This window comes from Agelaius phoeniceus, chromosome 4, assembly GCF_051311805.1.
Source record: "Agelaius phoeniceus isolate bAgePho1 chromosome 4, bAgePho1.hap1, whole genome shotgun sequence".
Lineage (NCBI taxonomy): Eukaryota > Metazoa > Chordata > Aves > Passeriformes > Icteridae > Agelaius > Agelaius phoeniceus.
In genome coordinates, this window is record NC_135268.1 from 44539330 (window position 1) to 44551736 (window position 12407).

The following is a 12407-nucleotide window of genomic DNA, read 5'->3' on the forward strand; positions in this document are numbered from 1 at the left end:
ATAGTCCTATCCTAAGAAAGCTTGCAATCACTATCAACTTTACACTAAATGAGCTGCTTAATTGGACTCACCAGGACTATTCCCTATACAAAATGTAAACACATACATAATTCTTTCCAGGATCATGATTATGTAAGGGTTATCTGTAATGAAAATAAAACTGTCTCCTTTCCCCCCCCCCCAAACTTCTCAATCTGCACTTATTTTTGTGGCTATAGCAGCATCTGGTGGACAAATTGCAAAATGAACATTTGGCATATGATAAAAATATATGTATTTTAAAATATAAATTGTTTTAATTGCTCTTCCTTTTTTAAAGTTAAAAAGAAAAAAAAAACACAAAAAAATCCAGTTTGGATAATCCTTAATAACTTTAAAGTTATTACATCTCTTATAAATGCTTTTTATCCTTACCTTTTCCTCCCTCATTGGACCTCTCAGCTAAGTACTTGTGTACTATGAAGTGCTAGTCATAGTCTATCAGTGAACACAGGTCCACTTTGACAAAAAATGTACATACACCCCATAAATACAAAGTTTGCACAGTTAAGCAGTTAAAAAATTAGAACCTATCATAAAATGAAGTTTTAAAGTTATAGCTAAGAGAACAAAACGAACTCCTGCAGGTTTTCTCTCAACAGAATCAAAGACTAAAAAGAACTCAGATCCCTAAAATAACCACCAAAGGGCAAGTTCGCGTGCTAGGGTGGCAGACAGATGTTTTTTCCTGCTTCATTCATCTCTTCTATGCTTTGTTCTGACTTTCATGTAATTGCTCTCTCCTCTTTCATATTCCTTTTACTAAAATATCTGCCCTATAGGAATATCTGTTTAGAACCTGAAAAAAAGTATTTAATGATACGAGTCAAATACAGCTGTAACTGTATTTGCTAAAATTGCTCACTGCTGAAGTTGGCTTGAAGTGAATCCCAAAGGGCTGGAAACACATGAATATATTGGTTAAAATGACAACTTTCTCCTCCAAGTGAAAGAGGAGCCAACAAGAAGAGGTACTATGCTGGATCTTGTTCTCACCAACAATGAGGAGCTGCTGAGGAATGTGAAGTACAAGGGCAGCTTTGGCTGCAGTGACCATAATATGGTGGAGTTCAAGATCCTTAGGGCAGCCAGGAGAATGAACAGCAAGCTGGCTTCCTCAGGCTTCAAGCAGGAGGATTTGGATCTCTTCATGGATCTTTATCCTGTGGGAGAGTACCACAGGATAAAGCCCCAGAGGGAAGAGGCACCCAAGAAAGATGGTTAATAGTCAAGGATCACCTCCTCTAAGCTTAGGAGCAATGCATCCCAACAAAGAGGAAGTTGGGCAAAAACTGGATGGGCAGTCAGGATGTCTGCATGGATAAGCAGTTCCTGGACAAATTGCAACATAAAAGACAACCCTACAGAGGACAGGTACTTTCCTACTTACTAGCAGAAAAGCTGTCGCAGCATACGTCACAGTTGAGACAACCACAATACACAGAGCATCACCATACAATTTCAGACAGCTTCATCCCACACAGAGTAACAACACATCAGAAGGCTTCAAGCATCTGCCCTTCTTATTCTTTAGCCCAACCTTTTATACCCTCATGTTCATGCACTGCACCTGTGTGCCCTCTGTTCCCTTTGGTGGTTGGTCAGTGCCCCTGGGCACTCCATGGCTCATTGCTGTCAATGCTGCTCACCTGCTGCTCACAGCTGCAGCCCATTGGGGATGAGGCTCTGCCACAGCCCCACTCCCAATCACCACAAACTGTGCACCTACAGAAAGTAGCACAGCCAACACACACAACCACACACAAAAAATATTCTGAATTTACACAGACCAGCAGCTTGATTCAGATATTGCTTTTGCTAACAAACACAACATCCCTAAAGCTCCAAAATGAGGCACTTGCCAAAACCTCCTTGAAGTTCATTACGGTTGTTTGCATTTTACACAGCACATGTAACTACAATACAAGGTAGTGTCATCTTAGGCATGCAGACAGAAATTCAAAGAAATTTTGGTGAGAAGAGGCAGGGTTCTGGATACAACCAAAGTATCTGTGGAAGACATCTGCAGTCATTCACCAACTCCAGGGTGATTCACTGGGACACCGTACACACCAAGCTTTGTCAACTGGTCACGCTTTCAGTGACTTTAAGAGCCTTGACATAAACATGTAGGAGACTCGCATTTCTTACTTGTAGAAGATACCTGTGAGGTGCTGAAAAGCACAGACAGGAAGCAAACATAGATAGGAAATTAACTTGGAAACTGAAATAAATCAATCCAATGCAAGCGTCTCTGTACCTGTACATAAGACATGTACAACAAGCCTTGGTAGCGGTAGTATTTTTCATTTAATCAGGTAATATAATCAACAGGCAACTTTTTGGGCACACCTCCCCTCCTCCATGAGTGTGAAGTAGGAAGAACACTTTGGAAGACTAAACACAAATTACTACTGTAACTGGGATTCTACTCACACATGTGCTGTTCCCCAAGGAAAGAGTCTTGGTACCTATCTAGAAGGTTCTAAGTTAATATGAGAAAAAGTTGTTATGTGCCAAGGGGGAAGTCTGACATATTTTATTCTGTGGAATACCAAGTGGCTAACAGGATGGGAAAAAATTGTCATACCTCATTTCACCCCTAGCATGGTACACTTGGCTGACTTGCAAACTGCATTTCCCTGACTGGTCTTCATAGGCGTCCTTGGAAGCTTTTACTCCTTCACCAGCACATCCAGGTGTCCAGCTCTCGTGTAACCCTGCCAGAGGCAAGACCTGCTGCCCTTGGCCTTGCTGCTCTCATGTCCGAGGGCTCTGCTGATGTTCACGATATGTGTTTTACAATCGACATGCACACACACACGGACTGTAGAAGCTGTGGGTTCTTCATTCCTTAGCGTTCTTTGCCTGCAGTCTGGCAAAGCGCAAGCACTGCACCCGTACAGCCAGGCCAGACTTAGACGGGAAAGGTGCCCAGGGACAGACTGTTTAAATGTAATTTTAAACTCTTCTTATTTTCCCGCTCAAACTCCGTGTCCAGCACCCCCCACGTGCGCTAACCGAGGCATGGTGCCGCCGGTGCCCGCCCACAGCCGGGCGGAGGCCGGGCCGCGGCTTCGGGGCTTCCGCCCGGCCCGGGGCGGAGCCGGCTCCGTCCGCCCGCCCTTCCCGGATCCCGACATGGCGGAGTATTCCTGCGTCAAATCCACCAAGCTCGTCCTCAAAGGATCGAAAGAGAAGAGGTGAGGAGCGGGCTGCCCGCCGCGCCGCCCCTGCCCCGCGCTGCGGCAGCCGCCGGGGCCCGCACCGCCGCCGGGCCGGTATAGGAGGTTGGGCAGGGATGAGGCCGGGCCGGGCCTGCCCTTCCCTTTCCTTCGCTCCGGCCCGGGGGCTCGCCGGCGGGGCAGGGCAGGGCAGGGGCCGGGCTTGGCACCGCAGGATCCCGGCCGGGGTCAGGGACCGCTCCCGCAGGGCCCGGCCGTGAGGCCCGGCGGGACAAGGGCCGGGTCGGCGGCTCGTTCTCACTTCTTTGCATCTCCCCTTGCAGCAAGAAAAAGCACAAGGAAAAGAAAAGGAAAAGGGAAGAGGATGCGGCAGAGCAGCTCGATATTGTTGGTGAGCTGCTTTCCAGGAGTTATGCGACAGTGCGGAAACTGTAGGGGATGTGCCAGAAGCTAAGGAGGTCGTTATAGGACTTGGTAAAGCAAGTGTAACTCCTGTAGAAATATATAACAGTTTCTCACAACATGTCAGTTGTGTCTTGGGATCTTCCTAGATTCCATACAGAACTTGTGACACCAATAGAATGGATTCAGTTTTTTATAAGTAATAAAAAAAAAAGCATTACTATCTTAATGAGCTAGGAAATATTTGTAAGACAGTATACAAAGAGAAAACTTTACTGTTCAAAAAATGTAAAAGTCATAATTCTAAGTTGTGCACGTGGGAAGGGCTTTAACTTTGGTAGAATTCTGTAGGAGTCAAATGTTCAAATCCAGATTGGTTTGAACAACTGAGGTCTAAGGATTACAACTTACATATTTAACAGCAAGATTAAATAGTGTCTCTGATTCTCTTTTGCTGGAGAATCTTATAAATGGATATGACTCCAAAACTACAGGAGACAGATCCAGAGGGAAAAAATCTTTTTCTTGTTAAGTGTGTCTTTGCTGCATCAGCTGAATGAATCAGCTTGGTCTGTGGACTAACACAAAGAAGGGATGAAGCAGAGGAGCTTGTAGCTAGGGATGACAACTGGTCAAAGAGCAGGACTTCCTGAAGCAGCAGCAGCAACACCATTAAATTGGCTCTGGACTATAAAATAATGCACAAAGGTTGTGAGATAGCTATCTTTTGAATTTAAAATTTCAAAGACACAGAAATATAACCTCTTTGGCTATTGTAATCAGAAGCTGTGGTTACTCTGTTAATAAACTGTCATGTTTTTTTATTACAGGAAACTGGTGGGCTGTCAGTAATTTTGGTGAAATTACAGGAACTATAGCTATAGAAATGGATAAAGGAGCTTACATCCATGCCCTCGACAATGGCTTGTTTACACTTGGAGCACCACATAAAGGTTTGTTCCAGGAAATTTGAAAATAATAGAGTTTTAATAATGAAGTGCCTAAAAGCATAGAACTAGCATCACCTCAAGGCAAGCAGTGTTACAGCTGAAACCAGTTTACTACAAAAAATGCAATAATTCTTGCTGAAGCATGCAGATGACTTAAACCTAATGACTGCCAATCAGTTTCACTCATCTAGTTTCATGCTGGCTTATGTGTGCAATAAATTGAACTGCACTGTAGATGATTACCTGTTAAAGGCCATACCGCTTGCTGGATAAAAAGCAGTATAATTTTTATTAAAACCTATAAAGTGTTTATGGTGTCACTTGAAGAGTGAAATTCAAGGTAGATGAGTTTTAATGCTTATTGCTGCATCCTTGTCATAATATACTTGTTTTGTCACTGCACAAGAGAACTACTAATGTGCTGGGATAATTAGCTTGTTCTTTGAATTTGAGGGCAATGACTCTGACATGGACTGTTCCAGAACCCTGACAGTCTGTGTGTGTTTCATCTCCAAACAGAGATCAGAGCAACAATGGCCATATTCTCTTGGTTTGGTTTTGAGGGATGGAGAATCCAGTAGCTTTTAGGATACTGAGTCAAGTTACCATAGCTGAACCATAATGCATTTTGTTAAGAAAGTGATAACATTACAAGGAGATTAAGGTATTCAAAGCCACCAGGAAAATTACAAAACATTCTTAATTATAAATTTCTTTAACTTATGATAATCTTTATTTTGTGCCTTGTTTTAAGCATTGTAAATATATGAACATAAACGAGCACTTGCATTGCTTTTTTAAAAGTGAGTACTCAAAAAGGAATTTTTAATGAAATAAATACTTTCCATAGTATTTAGAAATAGTCAATGTTCTTTTTGATACTGCAGTATTAGTAGGCTAATACATTTTATGTTTATACTTCATACTTAACTAATGGAAAATTCATTCCTCAGGTGATGAAGGCCCTAGTCCTCCTGAGCAGTTTACAGCAGTTAAGTTATCTGATACAAGGTAATTACTGTAATGTTTCAAGTTTTGATACTTGTTATCTTTGGATTTTGTGAGAAGGCATTTTAATACTCTTTAGAAATACATTGTCTTTTACTAAAAGTGTCGGTGATGTTTTGGGTATTGTGAATTGCATTAATTAAAAACACTCTTGTTTCCTACATTTTCTCTTTGAGGATTGCTCTCAAGTCTGGTTATGGCAAATACCTTGGTATAAACTCAGACGGGCTTGTTGTTGGACGTTCCGATGCAATAGGATCAAGAGAGCAGTGGGAACCTGTCTTCCAAGATGTAAGCTGTTTGCAATAGTTTATTTGATGTTGCTAGTGTTTGATTGTATTTTGAGTTAATCTCTGTAGATGGGTATTTTTACTATGAAGTTAAAGCCTTTTGCAATCTCTTTCATATTGTAACTTATGATTTTCCAACTGCAATGCATTTACTGTAATTGAAAGTTTTTTAAATGCTTCAATAGCTGCATTTTCGCAGCTATAAGCATCTTAAAAATGAAGGAGTCAGCAAGTCTGGCTAGCTAGTGAAGTATCCATCCATAAAAGAATTATTTACAGAGATGTTTGGCATATTTTAGAGGATAAATTGTTACAAATCAAGGATTATATACAACCTCATTATACTTACAGTGTGTGATATTGTTTCTGCAGAGGAAAATGGCATTACTAGCAGCAAACAGCCGTTTTATCAGGTGTAATGAAGAGGGGGACATAGAAGCCAAAAGCAAAACTGCAGGGGAAGAAGAAATGATAAAGGTAATCTATAACTTCTACAATCTACAATTAATACAGGATTGGCAGGAATCGAACTCAAACAAGCAGGTGTCTGTGTGCTATGATTTTCTGTTAATACAGTTATAATTTCTTTCTATCAGCTGTCAAGTGATCTGGCCACAAGAAAGGTAAATGAGTTCCAGGGCTGTAATAATTCTCAGTATCCCCTGTAGAGATAAGAAGATACTTTACCACTCAGGAGGACAAAAGAGTCTATGTGATCTTCCAGGTACTTCTAAACAGCTTGGGACAGAAGAGAGGAATTATGACCAAATCACAGACAGAGAAGGGCTTACCAGAATGATCCAGAAGGGGAGATTTTTAAGAGAATCTGAAAAGAGTATCTTGACTTTATCTGAGCATGGGAAATATATCTCTACTCTCCAAGTAGAGATAGGTGTCTTAACTAGGTGTCAGAGCAATAGTATTTTAAGTCAATCTCTGAATTGTCCCTGCCAAAATTAAGAACTGTAGTAGTGCTTCTTTGAGATAAAGGCAGTTATGTCTAGTATCAAGGATTGCACTTAACATTTCCTATATTTCATGCAGCTCTTACTTTTGCAGTTGTTTCTGGTTAACCAGTTTGTAAACTGTGAACTTGAAAAGTCACTGTGACTCTCATTCTGTTAGAAAGGATATGTAGTCATCTTTCACCTGTAACTTACTGTTTTTAAAATACAGGTGTTTTCTGTTGTGTTTTGGTTGTTTTCTCATTTTTCTTTCAATTATTAGATTCGTACTTGTGCTGAAAGAGAAGCTAAGAAGAAAGATGACGTTCCACAAGAAGACAAAGGAAACGTTAAACAATGTGAAATCAATTACGTGTACGTACTTTGAAGCTGGTAACAGGCTCAAGTACCTTTTTTGTTTCTGACTGGAGCTGTCTTTGGGCCCCACTCCCATCCAGCCTTTCACTCACTTTTCATTAGTAGGACAAGGCAGAAAACAGGGTGAGATAGCTCATTGCTTGAGATAAAGGAGAGCTGCTGTACCAGATACTGTCCCAGGGTTAACTATGAACAATTAGTTAAATTTATTTTCTTTTCATTGCATGTAGATTCTGAGAGACAAAAATTAATAACACCACCTTTCCTTCTCCCATCTCAAGCTCAACTTCTCTCCAGAGCTTCTACCTGCTCCACTAAGCCACATGTGCTGTAGGTCAATACACAGTGGTTTCTTTCAGCCACTCCCTTCCTTTCCTGCTTTTTTTTTTTCTTTTTCCTGCTATGGTATGGTCTTAATCATGGGCTGGAAGGTAATATTTGGTCCAGTACCTAGAGCATCTCCTTCCTCTCCTTCTCTGTGCTTGATGTTCCCACTGCCATTTTGCGCTTTTAGGGTTTGGTTTTTTTTTCCTTCTCTGCCTGTGTGGCATTTTGCTTTATCTTAAATCTGTTTCCATGGGAGTGCCACCAGCTTTGCTGATGGATTTGGCTGTGTCCTGTAGTGGATGTCATGAGAGCCAGCTCTGTCCAGTGCAGGTCAGCCCCTGGCCTTTTCTCACGGAGAAAACACCTGCACTTCCCTACAGTCAGCACCTTGCAACTACATCCAGTACACTTTTGCTCCCTGATTTCTTATGCTAGTAGTTAAATAAGGGGCTCTTTAAAATGTGTAACCACTTCATGCTAGTCACACAGGGGCTCATTCCTACTTAGACTGCCAAAAAAAGCAAAACTTGAATAGTTTTCACCTACAGAAGCCTTAGTGCAACCTTAGTACTGGGATGGTTTGCTGGATTTTATTAGGTCAGTTACCTGCTGCTTTAATAGAAGCTAAGATTCTTACCACAGCTGCTGTTGTGTTGGGAAACAAAAAAATTTTAAACGCTTCAGTTCTTTACTACTTTTCTTTTCTTCCCCCCTTACAGGAAGAAATTCCAAAGTTTTCAAGACAAAAAGCTTAAAATAAGCAAAGAAGATACAAAAGCCCTTAGGAAAGCCAGAAAAGAAGGCACTTTTCATGAAATGCTACTTGACAGGTACTTCAAAGTGCTAGAAATAATGCATTGATTAACAAACTACTGGGAGATGGACATACGGTAAAACTGGGGTACAGAAGAGGGCTGGATTTCAGGGATGTAGGTTCATGAGCATTTTTCCTCTGGTGAGTGTTGTGCCTGAGTCCTGGGGGTTGTCACCTTTTTTTTTACTTTTTCTTTTTTTCACTTCTTTAGCTGAAGTTTGCAAGTTTGAAATTACCTGTAAATTAGTTCTTTTGAAAATCTTTAACTAGGTTGTTTAGTTTGTTTAGTATGGAGTTGTTGAGGGATTAATCTTTAATCGTGAAAATTGAGCTAATTTTTAACATTTTCCAATACCTATGGTACCAGAATATTTTGGAGAGGCAGAAGTTGCATTTTAAAGAGAAATAATGTTTATTAAGAACAGTCTTCATATTATTTAGTGGGAATTTTTTTTCCTGCTAAACTGAGACTAAAGAAACCACATTGAATTTTTAAAGGCTTTTATGTCAGTATATAGTATAAATATTTGCATTAATTCAGTGGCTGGAATGCAGAAAACTATTTCTGATAATTACAAGTAATGTGAGAACACTCCTGGGTTCTCACAGGTGGTCAGCTTCAGATCATGCTGAATGTGAATTCCATTCCTCAGGGGAGACAAAATGCAATTATGATGATTTGAAGGGAAAGTCAAGGTTAACTTTAGACACTGCAGTTCTACCTCCTGAGGAAAACAAAGTTAATCAACAAATCCAAAGTGTTGTTAGGCCTTTATATGTACTTTGAAGCAGAGTTCAAGAAAAATTACTTTCAATGCATTCTTAACATTTGAGGCAGATAAAACACCCAGGTGTAATTGTATTTGGTCTTAATCTAAATCTTGTTTCATTCACTTTTCCCATACAGGAGAGCTAAAGTGAAAGCAGATAGATACTGCAAGTGACATCCAGCTGGCCCATTTTCTTCTGCAACTTTGATGGCAGCGTCAAATTGAAAAAGAGTAAAATATTTTATAGGTGTTTTTTATTTAAAGATTTTTTTAAGTATCTTGAGGAATTGTATTAAAATTTTCTCAAATATTAATAATCCAGTTATCTTGTTAACTGTATAATTTGTGAATACTTGGCTTGTATGAAGGGAATGGCTCCAACAAAAATTAAAGGTAAATCAATTAATAATGGTAAGCTATTTGCCATGTAACTTAAGCCCTGGGAGACAGACTGTACACTGATTTAGTCCAGAGAGAAAGCTCCCTGGCTTTTAGTTGCCTTTAGGACAAAATTTAGAAATAAATAGATTATTGTATGCAAATGTTCCTGGCCAGAGTCAGGAATTCTTGGATAAAAATGCGGCATAGCTGTGAGGTGTGCTGTGGCAGAGAGGGAGAAAAAAAGTTACTGAGTTTTCTCCAGAGCTCCTTAGTTTGGCCTAGGACTGGGGATTAGGGCTCATTAACTCATTGTTATAGGTACCACACTACACATCCCTCCCTAGAAATGTGACTGATGTACAGCAAGCCATTGGAATATCACAGTGCTGCTGTGGCCTGCTGCCAAAATTACACTCAGAAACACCAGGAAAAAACCAGCACTGCAAGGAGCAGGCTGCAGCCCAGAGTAACTATTTATTGGAAGTTCAGTGCAGGTGTCATTGATCCGCAGTCACTGTGAATCTTAAATACATCTGAAGTGAACACTGATGGTGGAAGTAGATTGATATTACAGCATCTATTTTTCTTTCAAGAATATATTGTTTGAATAAAAATTCGACTCATAGAACCCACAAAAATGGTTTCTCAGATAGATCTGGAAGCAGAAGTATATGCTCTGGTGGGGAAGGGTGCTGAAAGGACTGCTCAGCAGGAGAATAAGAACCTGAGAATTAGCCCTGAAAGGGAATTTTCCATTTCATATTAGTGTAAATAGAAGAATACAGTGTGTTGCAAGTAGCTATAAGTGATAGTAAGGGGAAAACAGAACTTTTGTGTTTTGTGTTTGTCACAGAGAGGTGAGTAAGTGAAGTAAAAAGCAGTGGCAGAGCAAATGAAATGGGACTGTCCCTGGTAGGAGAGGAAGTACTAGAATTGGCAAAGGACTGGCAGCCTTGCAGAGAATAAGAGTATTTTAGTAACAATGGGGTTGCCCTGTATGTTGGGACTATGATACTCTAGAGTCTTGAGAAAATGTGTTCTGAGACAGCACAGGAACAGGGATCTGGGGAACTCACTGGAAATCTAGGCCCAAGAAAGTGAAATCAATGGTATAACAAAGCAGTGAAGGTCAGTGTATTTATTTAACTGTTGCTCTGAGTCTTTTTGGAGGTTTTCCCAATGGAGGTATTCATGGAGTCATCTTGAAGATACTACATCCTGACAGTAGTGTTAACACAAGGAGCTTTAATTTAACTGAAACAGAAAAAAGGGGAAAGTAATTTGGGCAGCCCCTACTTAGGGGGGAAGGAACAGATCTGGAGAGTGGTAATACAGTACTGGATAGATGTAGAGTATGAGAGAGCAGAAGGGTGGACATAAATGCTAAGTTTCAGTGAGATCAGCTGTCAGTACAGTTAGCATGCTAACTGTACATCTTAAGAAGCATTTTCCTTCTTAGATTTTTAAAAACTGACAGAAGAAACCTAGACTAACCCAGCCTAAGGTGCTGGTGTGGACCCTGAAGGCAAGGCATTGTGATAGGAACACAGCAGAATAGCCATAGCCAGAGAAGGTGACTGGTGCTGGAAGGTAACTGTTTCTTAAACTGAGAATTTCTTTACCAGTGAAAGAACTAAACCAGAATCAAAAAGAGGCCTCAAAAAATTACACTGTGTAATGTGACAATGACATCATTTTGTCTTCAGAGCATTTGGAAAGAGATTTTAATTTTCCAAAGTCATTGTTTATTTTCCCCTGTTAAAAATGTACTAAAGGTGGTAAAGCATCTAGACAAAGATAATGAAGTCCCTAACAGCTGTTCACCCCAGATATAAAAGATGACCAAAAGATGTTCAGAAAATAGCAGGACCAACTTAATCAGACTCTTTCTTACCATAGCCAATAATAGTATATTCAGATATCTGAAGTAAACACAGGATTATTGTTCTACATGTATTATTTTCAACTGAAAATATTTTCCAAACCCTAGAGAAACTGCCTGATGTCCTGTTTTTAAAGAGCACTCCCATGAAAATCTCAAGGTTTATCCTGTTACACTGTAGTTTTCCTCAGTTTCCAAATCCACAGATTGATCCTGTATCTTCTTTCACCTCTGCTTAAATGTTTTTATGCCTTGGTCTCTAAAGCTCTGTGTAATTCCCAGCTTCTGCTCTGAGCTGGCTCCTTACTACACTGTTGCATGCTCTCCTCCCAGGGCTTTCCCACACTACAGTATATTTTTTATCCTTTCCTGTTTCTTAATTTTTGCAGTTCCACACAGCTTTCCAATCAACTGTCTGCCAAGGACTTCCCTTTTTTTCTTGCCACTCCCACTTGGTTTTGTAAGAGAGTTAATTGCACAGGCAGTTAAGTCACGACGTGGAGACTGCATCACTTCTTTTCTGTGTGCCTAAAAACACGTGGCATGGCTTAGGCATTGCACAGACCACACGAGACAGGCTAAAACACAGGCATCCTGGAAGGTTTTGAGTACTTTTTCATGGTATTTTTCATGGTGCTTCCACCAACTGTTGCCAGTGTACACACTCATGAAGCGTTTGTTTGCTCACACTAAAATGATAATGCTCGTACTAAAATGACAGTACACACTTAATTTGGATGCTGATTTGTACTTGATGTTACAACAGCCTGGTATAGTGGAAGGTGACCCTGCCCATAGCAGGGGGCTTGGAGCTTTAAGGTCCCTTCCAACTCAAACTATTCTCCAATTCTATGAAATAGATATCATTTAAATAATAATTAGAAGGCACTTACAGATGGATGCATCTCATACCATTAGTCTGTCTCCCCAGTTGCCCACTTCCTGCACTCCTAAGCTGCAAGATGGAGAAAAATCTTTCTCCAAGAATGTGCCTGCCTGGCATCTTTCATTACCACTGATGCTCAAAAGATAGGCAG

General features: G+C 40.4%; 1 protein-coding gene across 1 annotated transcript; it reads left to right on the forward strand.

The window, feature by feature from the left end:
- The first annotated feature begins 3085 nt into the window (after window positions 1-3085).
- FRG1 (FSHD region gene 1) lies at window positions 3086-9522 on the forward strand. Its single transcript, XM_054633620.2, has 9 exons — window positions 3086-3242; window positions 3548-3615; window positions 4457-4579; window positions 5530-5587; window positions 5761-5875; window positions 6247-6351; window positions 7102-7193; window positions 8243-8353; window positions 9245-9522. The coding sequence occupies exons 1-9, from the start codon at window positions 3181-3183 to the stop codon at window positions 9279-9281; spliced, it is 771 nt and encodes a 256-aa protein (XP_054489595.1). The 5' UTR covers window positions 3086-3180; the 3' UTR covers window positions 9282-9522.
- Window positions 9523-12407: the final 2885 nt, after the last annotated feature.

What these genes read in the sequence shown, in the direction of transcription:
- FRG1 (XM_054633620.2), top strand. Translation starts at nt 3,181, where the DNA reads ATGGCGGAGTATTCCTGCGTCAAATCCACCAAGCTCGTCCTCAAAGGA. An exon ending in AGAGCAGCTCGATATTGTTG is followed by an intron (nt 3,616 to 4,456) that starts GTGAGCTGCTTT and finishes TTTTTATTACAG; the next exon opens with GAAACTGGTGGGCTGTCAGT. An exon ending in GTTAAGTTATCTGATACAAG is followed by an intron (nt 5,588 to 5,760) that starts GTAATTACTGTA and finishes TTTCTCTTTGAG; the next exon opens with GATTGCTCTCAAGTCTGGTT.